At 42.7% G+C, this 20411-nt stretch overlaps 1 protein-coding gene across 1 annotated transcript in view; it reads right to left on the minus strand.

The window, feature by feature from the left end:
• STAU2 (staufen double-stranded RNA binding protein 2) overlaps window positions 1-20411 on the minus strand; it is a 283250-nt gene that overhangs the window by 68978 nt on the left and 193861 nt on the right. Inside the window, 1 exon segment of the mRNA XM_044294063.1 lies at window positions 17528-17641. Coding sequence (XP_044149998.1) covers window positions 17528-17641 — 114 coding nt within the window.

Here is a 20411-nt window from a genome sequence, read left to right on the forward strand (position 1 = left end):
CATGGCGGCAGCACGGTTGTGTGAATGCAACCTAAGAGATCTATCATCTTGTTCTGGAGGTTTTTCTTCATGGGTTCTAACAACCTCACAATCTACATCTATGATGATAGTTTAGGCTCTTGACCATATGGCAACACAAAGGGTGATTCGATATTAGGACCAGTATCGACTATATACAGTATGTCGCTGCACAAAGCCTGTGCGTATGAGCACTTGTATTCAATGCTGCCTTAGTAATAAGGTTTGTCCTGGGAAAATTTCATATTGACGGACCATTGTATAAGGCTCTGTTCACATTGGCTTTTGATATTACAGGACTCAACACAGATATGACAGTATTGTTGTTATGAGTTTCACCCACTGACCTAAGACCCCAACACCCCCCAAAAATATATATATATTTTTTCAACTGATGACCTGTCCTGCTGGATAAATCATCAGTATCTGATTGGTGGGGTTCCAACACACATGACACCTGCCGATCAACTGTTTGAGAAGGCACTGGTACTCACAGTAGTGCCACAGCCTTCTCACACCTTTGCCTAGGCCATGTCATGTCACGTACATTAGTCTCATGGCCTAGGCACAGCTCAGCCCCATTGAAGTGAATGGGGCTGAGCTGCAAAATTAAGATCAGCCACTGGACAATGTACTGTGCTGTGCTTGGTAAGCTGAGAGAAGACCAGTGCCTTCTCAAATAGCTGATCAACAGGAGTCCTGGGTGTCGGACCCCCTACCAGATGCTGATGATCTATCCAGAGGATGGGTCATCAGTTAAAAAAAAATTAAAATATTTCAGAAAACCTGTTTAAAGAACTTAGGTCACCTGTTGCAGTAACCAGAACCTGGGTGCAAATGTCACTTCTTACACCAGTAAAAAAAAAATAATAAGCTACAGGAAGAGGTTTTTATTTTTTATTGCCTTAAAGGGCTTCTGTCACCCCCAAAACCCAATTTTTTTTTGGGCTTGTTAAAATCCTTATTTAACGACTATTCCCTATATAGGGCGCTTACCTTTGTCTGTAGCTTTGTTTCCTTAAAAATCGATCTTTTAAAATATGCAAATCACTTCACTACCAGCAAGTAGGGCGTCTACTTGCTGGTAGCCGCCGCAAAAAAAGCCCCCTCCTCCTGTTGATTGACAGGGCCAGCGAACACTCTCCTCCTCTGGCTGGCCCTGTCAGCATTTCAAATCCCGCACCTGTCTTCATTCGGCACAGGCGCTCTGAGAGAAGGAGGCTCGCCTCCACAGCACTCCCTCAGTGCGCCTGCGCCGATGACGTCTTCTCTTTCGGTGACGGCCTACTTGCTGGTAGTGAAGTGATTTGCATATTTTAAAAGATCGATTTTTAAGGAAACAAAGCTACAGACAAAGGTAAGAGACCTATATAGGGAATAGTCGTTAAATAAGGATTTTAACAAGCCCCAAAAAAATATTGTGTTTTGGGGGTGACAGAAGCCCTTTAAAATTCAGAAATATTATAGGGATTTTTTTTTAAATATGTGATTGGCGAAATCTCAGCGCTTACTGAAAACGTACGAGTCAGAGAGAAGAGAGATTGAGAGACTGAGAGGTAAAGCTAGATCAGCAGTAATAGGACAGAAGAGGACGCAGAGTCTGTGCCATTACATTAACAGATGATGAAGATGGCACTAAAAGGTAAGCAGTACTTTGTAGGTGAAATCTCCTTTAGTGCAATGACAAATTATAGTGATTAATATCAACCATGTATAATTGGCTTGAAAGACCCATCTCACATTACACAAAGACTGCCAAAGTTTTGAGTCAGCACAAGTATGATGGAAAGTAATGATAACTAGTCATGGGATGAAGAAGATCTAGCCCTAGAGGCACTCAGGTACAACTCCAATGACACAGACAGAACACTCATATGCCAGAGTGCTGCGTCTGTGGAGCTGGAATATATTCTTCCCAGCAGTAGTAATAGATTACAGTCACATAATCTATGTTGCCGTACACAATCTTTAAATTATATGGTTTATTGCATCAGGGAATAAAAATAAATAAATCTGGTCCTCAGTAGGTCTCAAAATTAGTTAAATACAACCAGAGTATAGGTCATCAATACAAATCACTGTATAACCCCTTTAAGGAGATTCAGTACCCTGCCTAAGCGTCATACCTTTAGGTATATTGTTTTTTCTTTTTTTTACACAATGCAATGACATACAAAAGTATAATATAAAGTTATAAATATCCACACGCTTTATACAAACTACCCATTTCTAATGTGTTCTGAGGCAGTCACACTGTCCGGGTGGAATCAATGACTCCCTGGTACACGAGGTCCACCTGCCTTGGTGTGATCTACGCAAGCACCTAGGTATTGCTGGGCAGAGTGAAGGCAATTCCAGTGCAGTGCATGGCTGAAGCCGCGCCCGTACACCTGGCTTCACTGCGCATGCCTGAAAAACATGACTGCAGGACAATTCCACAGAACACAAGAAAGCATTGTATACGGTATACTGCCTCCATGGTTAAAAAATAATAATATATATATATATATATATATATATATATATATACACACAATATTCACTATCTATATATATATATATATATATATATATATAAAAAACAATATTCACTATATATATATATATATATATATTTTTTATTTATTTTTTTATTTTCATACACACAAAACAATTCCACGGCACATCCAGGGCGTAAAATCAGAATGATTTCCCTTTATTAATCAGGCAGCGACGTTTCGGTCTGAAACATCGCTGCCTGGTTAATAAAGGGAAACCATTCTGATTTTACACCCTGGATGTGCCATGGAATTTTTTCATTTATTGATTATTTTGGAGGTGGATCGCCTCCACAGCTACTGGCACTCCGCGTCTACAAAAAAAAAATAATCATAATTTAAGGAGCATATACGCAATATGCTAATATGTATGGGAGCTCTGAGGCGACTTTTTGCAACTCAATTTACAACTTTAACTATGGAGATACAGTCCAGAGGAATATTTCAAGCCGGTCGCACGCACTGCATTAGAAAATTGTTAAAATGGTAAACTCACACTATGAAAACTTGCATCAAAGCCAAGATGAATAATCAGCAGTCATGTAGGGACATGGTGAAACAGTTTTGGGGCCTTTTTCTTTTCAAATCTTCTGTTCAAGCAGGGGCAGATTGGCCATAGACTTTACAGGGAGATTTCCTGGTGGGCCGATGCCCGGGGGCCTCCTAAGCCCTGCTTTATGCTGCTGACCGGGTACATAATGAACTCTCAGTGGTAAAGAACGCTATGAGTATCAGGTACTCATGTACCTGGCCAGCGACTGCACATGTCCTCCTGAATTTCACTGCTGTGGCCTGTACCTCACCTGTTAAACCCCTTTCTCCATATCTTACAGATAACAGGAGGAGGAACACAAAGTGTCAGCTATTGATGGCCACCACAGAGGGACAGCTTGTGGGGCAATATGTTGTGCTGCACTGTGGTATATGGTTCTGATGGGACAGTATTTTGCACTATGCTATTGTTGACCCAAATTATTTTTGTTGCCCCACCTTGTGTCAATTTGGGCTACTTTTAATTTATTTTTCAGGGCCACTTTAGGTTCTCAGTCCGCCCCTGTGTACAGGACAGTAAGAGACAATTATAAACAGGCTGACAATTACAATGTCCTATTTTGCCCAGCTTGGCTAAATCTGCATGGTTACTGAATGGCGCACCGTAAAATGAGTGGCTGCCAGAAACTGCTGGAATCACTTTACTGGAAGGGGGGAGGGGGGTTACAATGAAACAGGGAGGGCAAAAATAACCCAAAAAAATAAAAAAACAAAACAATGGCCAATAAATTGCCCCCCCACCCCATAATACCACTTCACTACACAGTTGATGGGATTCATGAAGAAAATTAATATATCAATGGTCAACTCTATAGTCTAATTTGAGCTGCATTTTTTACATAAATTACTTTTTTTTTCAAGTAAATTAAATTAATTTTTCTAACTGCTTAGTATATTTGAAAACTCTTCAATAAAAGCGACAGCAATTTAATGTTCCCATATAAGCTGCAGTGTAACAAAAAAAAAAAAAAAAAAACAGGCACAAACCTGACTTTGGAGACATGAAAGGCCAGCAACCTGGATAACATCTATAGGTTCTAGTCTATTGCTAATTTTAACTAATTTTCTCGTCCGCCAATTTAAAAGCCATTTCCTAAACAAAACCAGACAGACAACCTGAGTGAGTGATTCCGCTATGGCATCACCCTGTTTTTCTAAGGAGCCTTTCTTTACAAGACAGCCATGTTGAAGGGGAAGACAGACAGAAGAGCTTTACATTTCATATCTGTTCAAAGAAGATCTAATGCTAGTTCACCGATGTGCAATCAACTTGACAAATGGATGCTGTGCAACCCCGTGCCTCCCTCTGAAACCCGAGAACCTGATTTACACAATATTCTGCAAAGTGAGGGAAGCCCGAATTCCAAACAGACTTAGTGCTGTCGTGCTGGAAATTAAGCTGATCTGATAATTCTTCCCAAATATATAGAAATCTGATCATAGTGGGAAAAAAATGAACCCACCGGGTGGGATAAACTGAGGAACGTTAAAACAATACACTTCACTATCATAATTAAACAAAAAAACAATATAAAACATTGTTTGTTTATTTGGCCAGTCCCCACAATTAAGGAATGTAAGCCCATTAAGGAGACAGATAGAACAAACAAGTTCTTTTCTTCTTGGTCTGTGATTGCAAGCGGTTATAAGCTGGGCAGCTCTCAAGCAACAAATTAACAAAATTTTGTATAATTTTGTAATTTATCTTTTAGTTATAGAGCGTTATTCTAAAAAATAAAAAAATAAAAAAAATCTCTGAGTTAAACAGGGTTTTTTGGGACTTAAATCATTACGGTTGGTCATCAGTATCTAATCAGTGGGAGTCAGACTCCCAGGAGCCCCAATGAAGGGGGAGCAGAGTTCACAGAAGAGCTGCCGCCTCTACATAGTAACCATTCATAGCAACATACATTGTATAGTGTGTCCTTGGTTCCGCAGCTCAGTCCCATTCACCTGAATGGGACTGTGAATGCATGCTTGCATGGCTGAGCCGAGCAGGTAAGTGTAAGGGATCGCGAGCGATAGCAGCTGGCCGAACAAGGATTTGGCTGACTGCTATTTTACCTGTATGACGGGCCCAAGGCTCTGTTCAGGGAGTTGGTGCTTTCGGGGGTGCAATGTCTTTTGATGGCAAGAGCACTGCAACATGCTTTCTTCCAATTTTGTGTGTGTTTTGTGGGCAGCTACATATACGTACAATACCCCACTCACAATTCTAGGACGCTACCTATAAACTGAGTAGACAGCATGAACTAGCATCCAGCTTTTTCCAAGGAAGCCTGTGCTGTGAGGGTAAGTTCACAGGGCAGATTTTGCCACTTGAATTATGCTTTGTATGCCGCTGCAGAATCTAGCACTTTTTAAACTTATGCAAATGATCTTCTGAAGGTGCCCAGGGGCGGCGTTACTGGCCGATGTGCCCAGAAAAACACACCTCCAGCCGGCGGACGTCACGAGCGGCACCAGAGGACGGCTGGGAACTGGCCCTGCACCTGCGCACTACTATGCCCATTATGGGCAGAGAAACAGCTTTTCATATTGCGCATGCGCCGGCCAACTAAAGACAGCCGGCCGGCGCATGCACAATATGAAAGGATTTTCGCCAGTTCCCAGCCCGCCGTCCTCTGGTGCCGCTCGTGATGTCCACCGGCTGGAGGTGTGTTTTTCTGGGCACATCGTCCAGTAATGCCGCCCCTGGGCACCTTCAGAAGATCATTTGCATAAGTTTAAAAAGTGTTATTTTCATTATCTGGACAAGGGACACAGAAGAGAAAGGTACGATTGTAATGAGGGTCAAAGTCTCTATAACCTGATCTGAGCGGTCTAAAACGCTCAGAATAGGTGAAAGACTCCTTTTAATATGTGTAGTCCAAAGAAAGAAGATGGAGGCAGCATGACCGGTAAAACATCCCTTTATTAGGGGAACCGCCAAGCGAACAGCGTGCAGGGGTTGTGACGTTTCGGCTGCTTCACAGCCTTTATCAAACACAAAATGCCATTAACAAGTGCCTGTTTAAATATCTTAAAACACACCCACTCATAAGAGAGTGGCCAATGATAGTGTGACTAAGGTGCTGAGGTCATCACAGATGCGTCCTCAGGTGCTCCTACTACATGTGTCAAACAATCATACATATTAGATCCTTATCGCCCACATACCTGACAGGCACACATGTGCCTCGGCGTTCACAAGCGCCAGGCGCGCATGACAGGAAAGAGAGGGTCACGTCACTGCCTGTTTCCTTAGGATCAGCTGCTCGCAGTGCGGCTCCGCCCACCCGATCTCACGTCATCCTATCTCCCCCGTCGTGCGCGCCGTTGTCAGGGACGCCTCCGGGCTGGTCCGCCCCTACCCCACAAGACGGGTGCGATAACTCCACCCCACCGCATCCGCAGTATTCACGATCCAAACCTAGATCGGATTAGGCTGCAATGCTGTTCTGCATTCCCTTCACAGCTTAAGGCAACGATGGGGGACGTCCACAAAGGAGGCGGTGTCATCACGTCATCAGCCGAAACCCGGCCCTGATGACATCACAGTCCCGCCTCTCCAGTGTCCGATCCACCCCGCATTGCCGAAGCTGCAACCTCGGTCTAGCCCCATCCTTTGCTGCGGTGCGTGAAGGGAGAAATCCACACTCATCTAGGGGTCACGGATTGGACCCAAGCCTTAGTTCTATGGCATGCCGTACTCCATGTGGGCTAGGAAAAAGTGAGAAACGTGCCTTAATAAAAAACAAACTACAGTTAAAAACATTACACAGAGAACCAGTTCAAAGGTCACTCAGGCTCATTACACATTCGTTATCGGAAAATGAATGTGTAATGACACAACGAATGTGTAATGAGCCTGAGTGACCTTTGAACTGGTTCTCTGTGTAATGTTTTTAACTGTAGTTTGTTTTTTATTAAGGCACGTTTCTCACTTTTTCCTAGCCCACATGGAGTACGGCATGCCATAGAACTAAGGCTTGGGTCCAATCCGTGACCCCTAGATGAGTGTGGATTTCTCCCTTCACGCACCGCAGCAAAGGATGGGGCTAGACCGAGGTTGCAGCTTCGGCAATGCGGGGTGGATCGGACACTGGAGAGGCGGGACTGTGATGTCATCAGGGCCGGGTTTCGGCTGATGACGTGATGACACCGCCTCCTTTGTGGACGTCCCCCATCGTTGCCTTAAGCTGTGAAGGGAATGCAGAACAGCATTGCAGCCTAATCCGATCTAGGTTTGGATCGTGAATACTGCGGATGCGGTGGGGTGGAGTTATCGCACCCGTCTTGTGGGGTAGGGGCGGACCAGCCCGGAGGCGTCCCTGACAACGGCGCGCACGACGGGGGAGATAGGATGACGTGAGATCGGGTGGGCGGAGCCGCACTGCGAGCAGCTGATCCTAAGGAAACAGGCAGTGACGTGACCCTCTCTTTCCTGTCATGCGCGCCTGGCGCTTGTGAACGCCGAGGCACATGTGTGCCTGTCAGGTATGTGGGCGATAAGGATCTAATATGTATGATTGTTTGACACATGTAGTAGGAGCACCTGAGGACGCATCTGTGATGACCTCAGCACCTTAGTCACACTATCATTGGCCACTCTCTTATGAGTGGGTGTGTTTTAAGATATTTAAACAGGCACTTGTTAATGGCATTTTGTGTTTGATAAAGGCTGTGAAGCAGCCGAAACGTCACAACCCCTGCACGCTGTTCACTTGGCGGTTCCCCTAATAAAGGGATGTTTTACCGGTCATGCTGCCTCCATCTTCTTTCTTTGGACTGTTCATGAAGGAGCCCTGATGAATCTTGGACTCCAGGTAGGCTGCTGCATACCGGATGACCTCAAGCTCTGGTGAGTGCGATTCCAATACTAATTTTTCTGTTCCTTTTAATATGTGCACATCATTAGTAATCGATCGAATCCCTCATTTTATAGAACATTATTTAAAATAAATTCAGAAACGGATATATGCATTATGCTAAACACGGGAGAGACCCGTGACCAATGACCCCTGACATCATTTGGATTGGAAGCTACAATGAAACTCATAATGCCCTCGTACACATTAGTGTATTGTCAGCCAAAACTGCCGAAAACAGCAGTCTAATGTGTAGGGGAGCTCCCGACTCTCCCCAAAAGAGAATGTAGAGGGAAAGGAGGATTCGGAGAAGTGAATATTTTTGCCCGATCCCTTATGTTCTCCCAGGAGATAAGCCGTCCCCATGTGTACCTAATAGGGGCTTTCTCCTTTCTGCCCACTGAATACACATACACATTTGTCCAAATCTAATGTGCATATGTATTGGGGGAGTCAGCCAAACAGCTATTGAATGTGTATGGCTGGCTTTAGTTTCACTGTAAAATAACAGTGTCATTGGGCTGGCCTCCAAGAACCACTGAAATACACTAATTGACAAAAAAAAAAAAAAGAACACATCCAGATAGAAATGTCGGATAGATAGATAGATGATTACAGGTGTGCTCTGATTACACACTGGGTCTGGCCACAAGAGGATGTAACGTATTTCCCTAGCTGCCCTATGAAAAGGCTCTTAGAGATTACTTTCTAATAGTGTACCTCTTGGTGAGAGATGGATGACTACTAGACATGCCCCTACGACTCATTAAAAAACATTTTGGCCTGTTGACAGACTTTGAAAGCGGGCGTATCATCGGACATAGAAAGAGGGTCGTTTCGAATAATTGCCTGCCATCTAGGCTGTTCTGGAGATGTTAGGAGCAGTAGTTATGAGAGGTCACACTTGGCGAACTAGCGCCAATATCCCAGACAGTTCACCAGTAGAGAGGATTGTTTGATCCACCAACAAGCATGAGCAATTGTTCACCAGCCAGACACAGGTGGCACCAGTATCTGGCTGGACCATTTCAAGGCTCTAAGCAGAAGGAAATTTGGTGTCAAGTCGTCCATTTTGTGTCCTACCATTGACAGCCGCTTTTATTTGCAGCATGAAGAATCCTGGACTGCTATGGACTGGATATATCAAATCATATACCATATCATCTTTAGAAATAAATCCAGGTTCTGTATGGGATCTGACGATGATTGAGGACTCATGGTGAGATCTTCAATCCTGCCTTTGCTGTGAAGTTGCACATTGCCCCAACTGCTGCTTGGATGATCTGGGGAGCCATGGGTGATACAAGGGACACTAACAGCTCAGCAATATGTGCAGGACATTCTGTGGCCACGTTTATTGCCTATTATGGCAGGGCTTTCAACTGGGATTTTTCAGCAGGATAATGCTCACTCACACACAGCAAGGGTTTCCCAGGAATGTCTCGGCAAGATTGTAACACTTCCTTGATCTGCTTGGTTGCCAGATTTATCGTCAGTCGAGCATTCATGGAAGCAGCTGCGATGCCAGCTTCGGCAACCTATAGGAACGCAGGATCTACAGGCCCAGGCCTGCAACATCTGTGGCCAAATGTGCTGCAGGATACCATGCAGAACCTGTATGTCTCCATGCCCAACCGTATCTCATCTTGTACCCAAGCTAGAGGCGGTCCAACGGAGTACGAGAGCCTTCTTGTAACTGTACAGTTTTCCCCAATAAACGTATCCTTTCCCACTGATATTGTAATCACTTATAAATCATTATTACATTCACACAGAAAACTTCTATTCAAACATCTCCTTCTTGGTGTGCTATAGATTTTTTTTTTTGTCAATGAATGTATATTAAGGAGACTCATAGGGCTATGGTAGGATACTAGTCATTAAACACACTGAAAGGTTACACTTGGTAATTTTCTGGCAGATGATCGCTAACGAAAATTTGCATGAACGCTCGTCAGGAATCAGTTTGCAGTGTGATCCTGCCACCGATTGCCAGATGAACCAGCAAATGTTCTGTCATCGGGCAACTGTGATTTTTAGGCATGCTTAAAAATCAGTTTGCCGGCGGCAGATTGTGCTGTCTAATTCCGATGTGCCGCTGGCAAAACACTATACAAGCAAGGGGACGAGCAATGGTATAGTGATCGCTCCTCCCCATGCTGCAGAGAAGATGGCTGCATGTAATAGCAGCGGTCTCCTCCACTAGCGAGCAGGCGATTGCTGGGAGGGAACGCTTCCCTCCCGACAATCTCTTGCTCACTCGGCCTGTGTAATACAGGCTTTACTCTTATAATCGGTAAAATTATCAGCTAACTAATGCAAACCTAAGATTCAGCAGGATATTTGTGGACTGTTTATTCTCCTGTTGTCACAATCTCAAAAAAGGAGTCCCTATCCAAACATGTCATGCTGGACAGAATGAACAGTAACAGCTGCCGGCCTGGTATCATTGCCAGCACCAGTGGGGATGTCCTGCTGAATTAACTTCTTGTAAAGGTTAGGAAACATCAAACATGTCCTGCAGGGGTTTCTCTGTGTGGGAGATGTTGCAGAGGAGTACAGTGGTCACTCACAAACTGGTAGGTCTTGTAAATACTTGTGTACTCCATCAACGGGTGTCAAATCCGAATCATGCTCAGTGGACTGCAAAACGACATTGTCCTCAGGGATTTTCTGTAGCAGAGAAAAAAAAAACACACCAAATGGTGCATTTTTGTCACTGATTAGACGCCGATTTCATTCTTGGAATTGGAAAGGGTGAAATCAGCGAGGAAATCCGCAGTATAAATTGACATGCTGCGGATTTAAAATCCGCACCACAGACTAGTTTCTGCCACGTGTGAGAACTGCAAAAAGCTTGTTCACCTTGCCGCTACTGTACAGCATGAAAATTCACGACAGCAAATCAGTCAATTGAGAACCCAGCCTAATATCACCAAATTAGGTAACTAAAGAAACATCTAAGCCTATATAATACAATATATGTCATATCAACCCTCTCAGTAAGGTTAATTGGTGGAGGGCACTCTCAGAGGAGGGGAGAGCAGAACTGGCCTAGAGAGTGGGCCTTACACCTTGGCCCTCTGGTCGACTTTTCATGGGTACTGCTTAGTGAGTACAAATTCATTGGGAGGTACTGAAAGTATCTAACAATACAATAAAAAACTAAAAGACATCCCTGTACATAGTCTGGATGTGTAATGCTTTCTGAATGTGTATAATGCACACACACTGCCTTGACAAAAACTAATAAACCATGTAGAGAAATCTTCACCACTTATGATTTACAAACTTCTTACATTTAAGAAAAAACAAAACAAAAACAAAACCCTAACTCGCTGTAATTACTTCCAAATGCTGTAAGGGCTATGTCATTTCTAGAACAAAAATATGGTCAATTTGCTCAAGACTTCATCTAAATGTCAAGATTCTTCCGCACTGTTGGCTGACTTGAAAGTGAAGCTGTAGCAACCATCAAGTGAGATTTAATATTCTTAATATACTCGAGCTGCCTCTTATCTGTAGCATCGATAAATGACAGGTTTACCACCTAATTTGAGGAACAGGGCTATGCAAAAACCTAGGATCAAATGTCACTTGAAAAATTCTTAGAATTATCTCAAATTAAAGGAAAAACCTCAACGACTGTCATGAACAATAGAAAGGGGATGTCTAAAAAATACAAAAAGTACAAAGACAACTTGTATAAAAGGTAATGTGCTAGTAAGCTAGCTATAAACCCACAAATTGCAATGTCTAGATCTATATCTTTATACATATGCACAAGTGTAATTAGCTGAGCGTGGATACTTAAAGGGGTTGTCCTTTTTTTTTTTTTTACTATTGAGTCCTGGCACCCCCACTAATCAGCTGTTTAAGTGAATAGGAACAGTCGGACTGGGGTATGCAGGGCCCACCAGTAAAATTTATTCTGGGGGCCCACTGTAAACCCACATGCATATGCTACCTGACCACACAACATATCGATATGTCAGTCTACTGTTCCATGTGTCACTTGAGCAGGGGATAGGGGACTAGGGGGACACCTTGCACATGGGGCTGCCTGAATAGGAAAACTGTACTTGTAATTACACTGCTCACCGCTACAATAAATAAATAAATAAAAAAGCAGACAACCCCTTTAAATTGACTGCACAAGACTAGAAAACATGACTACTGTCTTCCAAAAGCAGTGCCACACCTGTCCATAGGTTGGGGGTAGTGCTATTGTTGGGTCTTTGAATTGTCCGCTTTGTTCAAGCTGCTCTGTGAAACAGCTGATAAGCGGGGATGCCGGGACTTGGACCACCGCTAATGTGATAATGGTGACCTATCCTGAGAATAAGTCATCATTATCTTTTCCAAGATGACCCCTTTAAGCATTCACTCCCCACCCATCTGTCCAAGGCTTCTAAATTGAGCAGAAATATAGCCGTTTCCTACACCACCCTGAACATTGTAGGCTTAAGTTAGGCCCAGGAGAGGCAGTTCTGTTAGTGTTAGGTACCCATCTGCAGAAGCCACCTTGACGTTGATAGATGGACCCAACATATGTTTGATCAAAAATGTGCGTGAAGAGCTTCCATTTTTCATGTATAGTAGCTATCGTACCACTTTAATCCAGAATAATCCCTAATCCCTAGTTCCTATTGTTTGCATGTGTGCTGCCATATTTAGTTTGCTGTCTGCAGGTTAGCTTCATGGATGTACACCTGCGACTTTGGATGCTCTAGTCTAAAAATTTGTGCTAGATGGTAATCATGGACAGCACACAGAGATAGAGTCCGTGTTTAAGCCGTATCTCCTGCAGACTCATTAATTTGAGTGAATGAAGGATTCTTGTGGGAAAAATACACAAGTACACAACATGGACCTGAAGTCCACGTGAAACATCTCTCATGACAAGGTACTGTACCCATACAAAATGAGCTGGCAGTCTTGAGGCCAAGTCTGATCAGTGTAAACTCAAGACACTGCCTGGATAGGAAAGATGCTGGTGTAAAAATTTGCCTAGCACCCTTTTAGCAACTGTACCATATCTCATACCAACATATATATAAAATGAGAATGCTAGGACTGGGAGAAAATGTCTGTATGTGGGTAAGTAACTGGTTCAATGATAGAAAACAGAGGGTGGTTATTAATGGTACACACTCAGATTGGGTCACTGTCACTAGTGGGGTACCTCAGAGGTCAGTATTGGGCCCCATTCTCCAATATATTTATTAATGATCTTGTAAAAGGCTTGCATAGTAAAGTATGAATTTTCGCAGATGACACTAAACTGTGTAAAGTAATTTACACTGAAGAGGGCAGTATACTGCTACAGAGGGATCTGGATAGATTACAGTCTTGGGCAGATAAGTGGCAGATGAGGTTTAACACTGACAAATGTAAAGTTATGCACATTGGAAGGAATAATGCAAGTCACCCGTACATACTAAGTGGTAAAACACTCGGTAACACTGACATGGAAAAGGATCTAGGAATTTTTATAAACAGCAAACTAAGCTGCAAAAAAACAGTGTCAGGCAGCTGCTGCCAAGGCCAATAAGATAATGGGTTGCATCAGAAGGGGCATAGATGCCTAGTGATAGGAACATAGTCCTACCACTTTACAAATCAGTAGTCAGACCACACATGGAGTACTGTGTACAGTTCTGGGCTCCTGTAAACAAGGCAGACATAGCAGAGCTGGAGAAGGTCCAGAGGAGGGCAACTAAAGTAATAACTGGAATGGGGCAACTACAGTACCCTGAAAGATTATCAAAATTAGGGTTATTCGCTTTAGAAAAAAGACGACTGAGGGGAGATCTAATTACTATGTATAAATATATCAGGGGTCAGTACAGAGATCTATCCCATCATCTATTTATCCCCAGGACTGTGACTGTAACAAGGGGACATCCTCTGCGTCTGGAGGAAAGAAGGTTTGTACACAAACATAGAAGAGGATTCTTTACGGTAAGAGCAGTGAGAATATGGAACTCTCTGCCTGAGGAGGTGGTGATGGTGAGTACAATAAAGGAATTCAAGAGGGTCCTGGATGTATTTCTGTAGTGTAATAATATTACAGGCTATAGCTACTAGAGAGGGATCGTTGATCCAGGGAGTTATTCTGATTGCCTGATTGGAGTCGGGAATGAATTTTTTATTCCCCTAAAGTGGGGAAAATTGTCTTCTACCTCAGTTTTTTTTTTTTGCCTTCCTCTGGATCAACTTGCAGGTTGACAGGCCGAACTGGATGGACAAATGTCTTTTTTCGGCCTTATGTACTATGTTACTATGTAACATTGTCAACCATTATCTCAACACATGGAGCCTATATTTCATTTAGCTTTTTCCTCTGCAAATATCCCCACTTTTCACTGACTTCACCCCCTCTTCTATTTAGTGTTTGTACTCCGATTTTCTTTTTTTGGCAGAGCTTTGTCTGCTCATAAAGAGACGGTTACCAATCAATATTTTATTATTCCTAGTGGCTGATAATTCAGAATTCTCATTTGGTATGCATTTCCGGACTTTAATTACCAATTACTAATTTTATTAGCACGTTGCGTGCGATTTGAGACTCATGTGATATCTAGCTCAATCCAAATATACGGTATATGAAATTTATTTAACTAGTTAATTCCGTGGTACTATATATATAATTTACATAATAAAAACGGCAAACAAGGGATCGGGCAACCCAATAGGATCCCCTCGTGTGTAGAATGTGGAATGTAAACAGCTCATTTAACGCTTCTCAAACCAAGCACAAAGAAGCAGAATCCAACTTAATGAGACGAAGGAAGAGGAAAACATATTATGCAATCCAGCAACACTTGCCATTTAAAGAGCTGTTCACTGTGTTATTTTAGTGCAAACAAGGCGGCTCAGAAAAGCCTTTCCGTAATACAATGCTATAACGCGAAGGTCTGTCCCAGAGATCTTACAATTCGTACAACAGGGACCCAGAACCCATAGCTAAAGCCTGTATTACATTTAGCAGGCGAATGTCGGGAGGGAAGCGTTCATTCTCAGCAATCGCCTTCTCGCTAGTGGAGGAGACCGCAGTGGGTACATGCAGCCATTTCCCCCACAGCAAGGGGAGGAGTGATCCTTATGCAATCACTCATCCCGAGGCTGACTAGTTGTTTGCCGGCAGCTGATCCTGATCAGAGAGCACGGTCTGCCGGCGACAAATCATGATCTTTAAGCATACTAAAATATCACGATTGCCTGATGAACAATTGGTTAATCGGCGGTAGTATTAGGGCTGTATTATGATTGTCTGCCAGATGATCACTAACAAGTGTTTTCAACATTGCTCGTTAGCAATGATCTGGCGGTCTAATACTGCTACAGTTTGCTCGTTCATCAGGCAATCATGATTTTTCAGCATGCTTTAAAGGGGTTATCCCATGATTAATGTAATAAAATGACATCATATAGTACATGACAACCTCTTTCTAACAAAGCTAGAACCAGCCCTGTACCTCACATGGGTCCAGAAATCTCCCCATTCATTGCTCTGCTAGATTTATATCAAGCTGGCAGTTCAAGGGGAGTGTCTTTTCTGCAGCAGCTCAGGAGGCGTGTCCATGCTCTCCCCATCACAGCTCAGGAGGCGTGTCCATGCTCTCCCTATCACAGCTCAGGAGGAGTGTCCATGCTCTCCCTATCACAGCTCAGGAGGCATGTAATAGCAGCGGTCTCCTCCGCTAGTGAGCAGGCGATTGTTGGGAAGGAATGACTCCTTTCCGACAAACCACTTGTAGGATCGCTAGATGTAATACAGGCTTTAGACTGCCAGATGATTACTAACGGGCATTACTACGAACGCTCATTAGCGGTCATCTTCATTCCATTGAAAAACAAACTGTAAAGTCATAGGTCCACATCTAATAAGAATGGCATTTCATACACCAGACTAAAAATGGGGGAAAAGAACGTTGGGAGTGATTTATTCCACATTTATTAAAAAACACACAGATGTGGTGCATTTTGAGCTGTCCTATAGTAAAAAAATAAATAAAATGAAATCAATGCTGGCTATGAGTAGGCGTAGATTTGTACCAAAAAGTTGAAAATTTTACTGGCTTTAGTATTTATAAATATGTCTAAAAGTTAAAAGCAACGCCCCTGCATATAGTAAGTGCTAAAATGTTAAACTTTTTCCCAGCACGGGAGGACTTTTTGGGCCCGCATTGTCATTTTTACAAATTTGTGTGCAAATTTTTCCAGTTTAAGACAAACACCTGCTGCAGATCATGATAAATTCCCTCCTTTATCTTTTTCACACCTTTGCCAAACTTTTAGCCAACTGTACTCTGGCTGGCATATAAGTAAATGGCTATGGTTTTCATTAAAAGAAGAAAAAGTCGGACACTTTCATGTAACAAGTGTTTGTCCTATAGAAACTAGTGGGAATTTTACAATATAAATTTGTATACATGATGCAACGGTCCTAGGCTCTGTCCCCACCAGCCCCTGTGCAGTCAGGTTCCTGTCACTTTTTGACAGCTCAAATAGACCGATCAAACCAAGCGTTGCTCGTGTATCAATGGAAGCCATGAAGCTGATGTGAACAAGGCCGCACTTTCCTCACATTTATTATATTGCCACATCTGTGGGTACATTTATATTAAGTAGGTTTATGTTTCATCATGACGTGTGCATTTTATGTACAAATCTGCTGACATCAAAGTATATATATTTTTTTCTTTAACCTTAAAAATCTAAAGTAAAACATTACAAGAACTCAGTGAGTTACAGGATGTGTAAAAGAGAAAGCATTAAAGTGACCCTCCGGAAAACTGCTAGCATTGCAACCTTTTCCCAATGGGACGGAACCCACTTAACGAATAATTTGCCTGGTACCCACAAATTTTAGACATCTATGGGGGTCCACACAAAGGGGATACCATCATGGTACAAGTTGTAGCTGTGAGCAGTGGTCGTCATGTGTTGATTGGGAACCTTTACATGAAATAACACTCACAGCATTGATGAAGCAGCAGCTTTTGCTAAGACCCCTATAATGGGCAGGGACTAGGTAATTAAAATTTTGAAGATGGGCACCTTTCTTCTTGGTAAAGGCAGCTTTTTCCAAGAAAGTCACTTTAAAGAGGTTCTCCAGTCAAGAAGTCAACCAATCCAGTCCTTGGAACCTATGCCTAATTTAAAAAAAATCCTGTATAAAATCCTACCATGACCCCATTCTGGGTTGCTTCGGGACCACGGAAGATTGGAAGTGGCTTGGTCCTGTGACTGCTAAAGCCAATCACTTACTTCAATGGTCACATGTGCTAGAATTGCAAGTCACTAGCAATGATGTGCCATTCTAGCACATGTGACTGCTGAGACCCGTGACTGGCCACAGCGGTCATGGGGCCAAGCCAGCTCCGGCAGAGACCTGAGGCAGGTGGGAAAGGGGCCATGGTACAGAATGGTGATGCTGTGGACCGGTGAGTGTTTTTTTTTTTTTTCTTAAACTCAGGCACGGGTTTTGAGGTTGGTCAGCTCCTGGGCTGGACAACCTCTAAGTACATGATTCATTGTTTGGTTAATAACATAATGTGGTACCTGATCATGGCTGGTTTCCACAGAGTTGCCAATGCCATGGAATGTCATCTGCACTGGCAAAAGAGTCAAGCAAGTGAAGAATTCATTCCCATTCTGCCGATCACTATAATTTACCTTTAACGCAAAATAAAAATGCAAAAAAATAAATAAATAAAATTAATCAAATTATGAACGTGTATAGACGACAGTCTAGAAATAAAATAACCTAGAAAGAAATGAAAATGTAAAATTTATTGTAGAGACGACATGACTCATTCTATAAAGAAGGACCTGTCTCTAGAACTATGTATATTTCTTCACGTCAAGAATCTCTGCACTCTTCGGCCTTTTTCTAGAATGTATGAATGGCCTATCCTGGTTTTAAGAGCTGCTGTGTGCAATGTGTAGGGGTCATGCCTAGTTACTACTGCAGCTCCTGAAAACAGCTGATTGACAAGGTGGACCCCCACTGATCGGATTCTGAAACCCCTTTTAAGAACAGAAATTAGTAGTTCTCTTTAAACAGAAGCAACTCATGTGAAAAGGACACCAAATTTTAGGGCACCAGCCACTAAAATTCCCACTGATCCTAGAAATAGGTAATCCAAGCATGTTCCTTCTCCACTAAAATGGATGGGATTTACTGAAAATGAGTAAATTATTGGACGTTGTGTGAACGTTCTGCCTTTATTTGAAATTGCAACGTACTTTTGGTATTTGACGTAATATGATGTATAGTAGACCTGTCAAGTATATGGATATTGTTGAGTTTTTCTCTGAGCAACACTTTTTCTGGAAAATAATAATCATACTGAGCCTGAATTGAAACGTTCTCCTCTACTTGAAGCTAAAGATAAAGGACAAGTGTAACATTAATACTTAAAACACGAACCCTTGTGAATTACTAATGAAAACATAAATTTCCACCAGCTGGGTCCCATCAGACTTGACCCTCCTCTATGTATCACCTCTGTCTTATCTGTCCATGCGCAGATAATAGAACATCATGAATACAGATGTGCAGCCACATGTACCAAGGAAGGTTGATGCAGACAGATTAAAGAAAGGATCGAATACCAGGTCATATCTAGTTATGTTCCCCTAAATTCCTTCGGGTTCTCCTTTCCCTCATATCTTGACATCTCCCGTAAACCTGTAAGACTTTGTCTGTCTGACACATCTTCAAGCACTTGTTTCAAAAGAGATCAACATGATCCCAGCAGTACAAAGCCATGTGGTAGCACATATCAAACTTTGAAGTTGTCAGATACTGGCAGGTTATCAATGATGCACTTTTTACTTATTTAGAATCCATTCACTGTAGATGCTGGCCATAATAATTTCAAAAAATATAGGACTGCTTATCTACAGTTCCAAACCCATGTATGGATGCGACATGAAGCTACGTAAAGGTTGACCTCCAGCAGATAGAGTCCGTATCTTCTCTGCCTCCACATGATGACATCAGACAGGACATTCTGGAGCCAGTGAGATGTACAGATTTCTCCCAGATAGTACTCTCACTGAAGCCAGATTAGGACTGTTGCTAGCAAGGCGGACACATGGATTTCTTCAATGGAAAATTGGGGAGGAGTTTTCTTTCAGGCCTCTTGCAAACAAATGTTGTGGATCCGTCTTGTACATTGGGGACAGCAATTTGCGGTCCCCAATGCACGGGCAATGTCCATGTGGCAGCCGGGACAGATCGCGACCCATTCAACTTGAATGGGTCCGTGATCTGTCCACACAGCAAAAAAACATTTCTATTTTTTTGCGGTGCGGAGGGCATGGACAGAAACACCGGTTCCGATCCATGCTTCTGTTTTGCATCTCCGTGATTGTGGACCCATTCAAGTGAATGGGTCGGCATCCGTGATGCGGAATGCACACGGGCCGGTGTGCAAGAGGACGTTTGTGTGCAAGAGGCCTTAAATGCATCACCAGCGACCATGAGTAAATCCACAAGGAACACAATTAAAAAAGATAGCAAAGGTCATCTTAGTCTGCGCAGGCAATCAGAAGGAAATCTTAGGCATATCCCCAGCATATGTCATAAAGGTCTTTAATGGAAATAAGCTTCTGTTGTTGTCTTTTTCTAATATAAAACGAAGCCATCCTGGGTTTCTTGTCTCAAACACAGAAATGAATGGACATGGGCTGAGCATGTGCATAGCCACAGCTCCATTTATTTTAGCCTGGATTTGATGGCTGCCTCAGCAGGTGACAGGACTTGGAGGACCCCCTTTTTGGAGACAGGTTTGTTCTCCAGAGGTGAGACACCTCTAGACATTTATGATGAATCCTACCTATAAGTGGAAGGTGGATCATGCATAAACACTTGGTAAGGGGCACAGAAGATGAGAAAGTATCCTTATGTGAATGGAGTTAGAGATGGTCTCCATTTTTCTCCAAGAATGAAGGACCAGACTAAAAAAAATAGAAATGTAATTTGAAATTTTACATCTCAGTGGTTTATAACCAAACTAGTTTCAGGGCCTGCAAAGAACACCTAAGACATGTGTTACTCTCCCCAGCTCCTATCTTGCACTGTCACCAGTTTAGCATGGTCAAAACTGCTGACAGATTCCCTTTAAATGAGACAAAGCATTCCTGACCTACCTTATTTTCACTGAATCTCTTCCAGAGAAATAAAATGCAGGACAAGACAGATATTGGTGAGGTACATGCTTCTAAAGCATAGCATACGTGCAGACATAGGATGCGTCAAGACACACATTCCAACACCTCACAAAACTGCATATTTACAATCCCCAAAAACCTGCAACTTTATCATATCTTCAGGAAAGCTATTGTTCATCCAGTCATCTTAGACAATGCATCTTTATAGCACTACTCTATGCTTTCATGCCAGCAGATTAACAGAGATAAATCAGCATAATTAAAA

Source organism: Bufo gargarizans, chromosome 5 (genome assembly GCF_014858855.1).
Source record: "Bufo gargarizans isolate SCDJY-AF-19 chromosome 5, ASM1485885v1, whole genome shotgun sequence".
In the NCBI taxonomy this organism is placed as follows: Eukaryota; Metazoa; Chordata; class Amphibia; order Anura; family Bufonidae; genus Bufo; species Bufo gargarizans.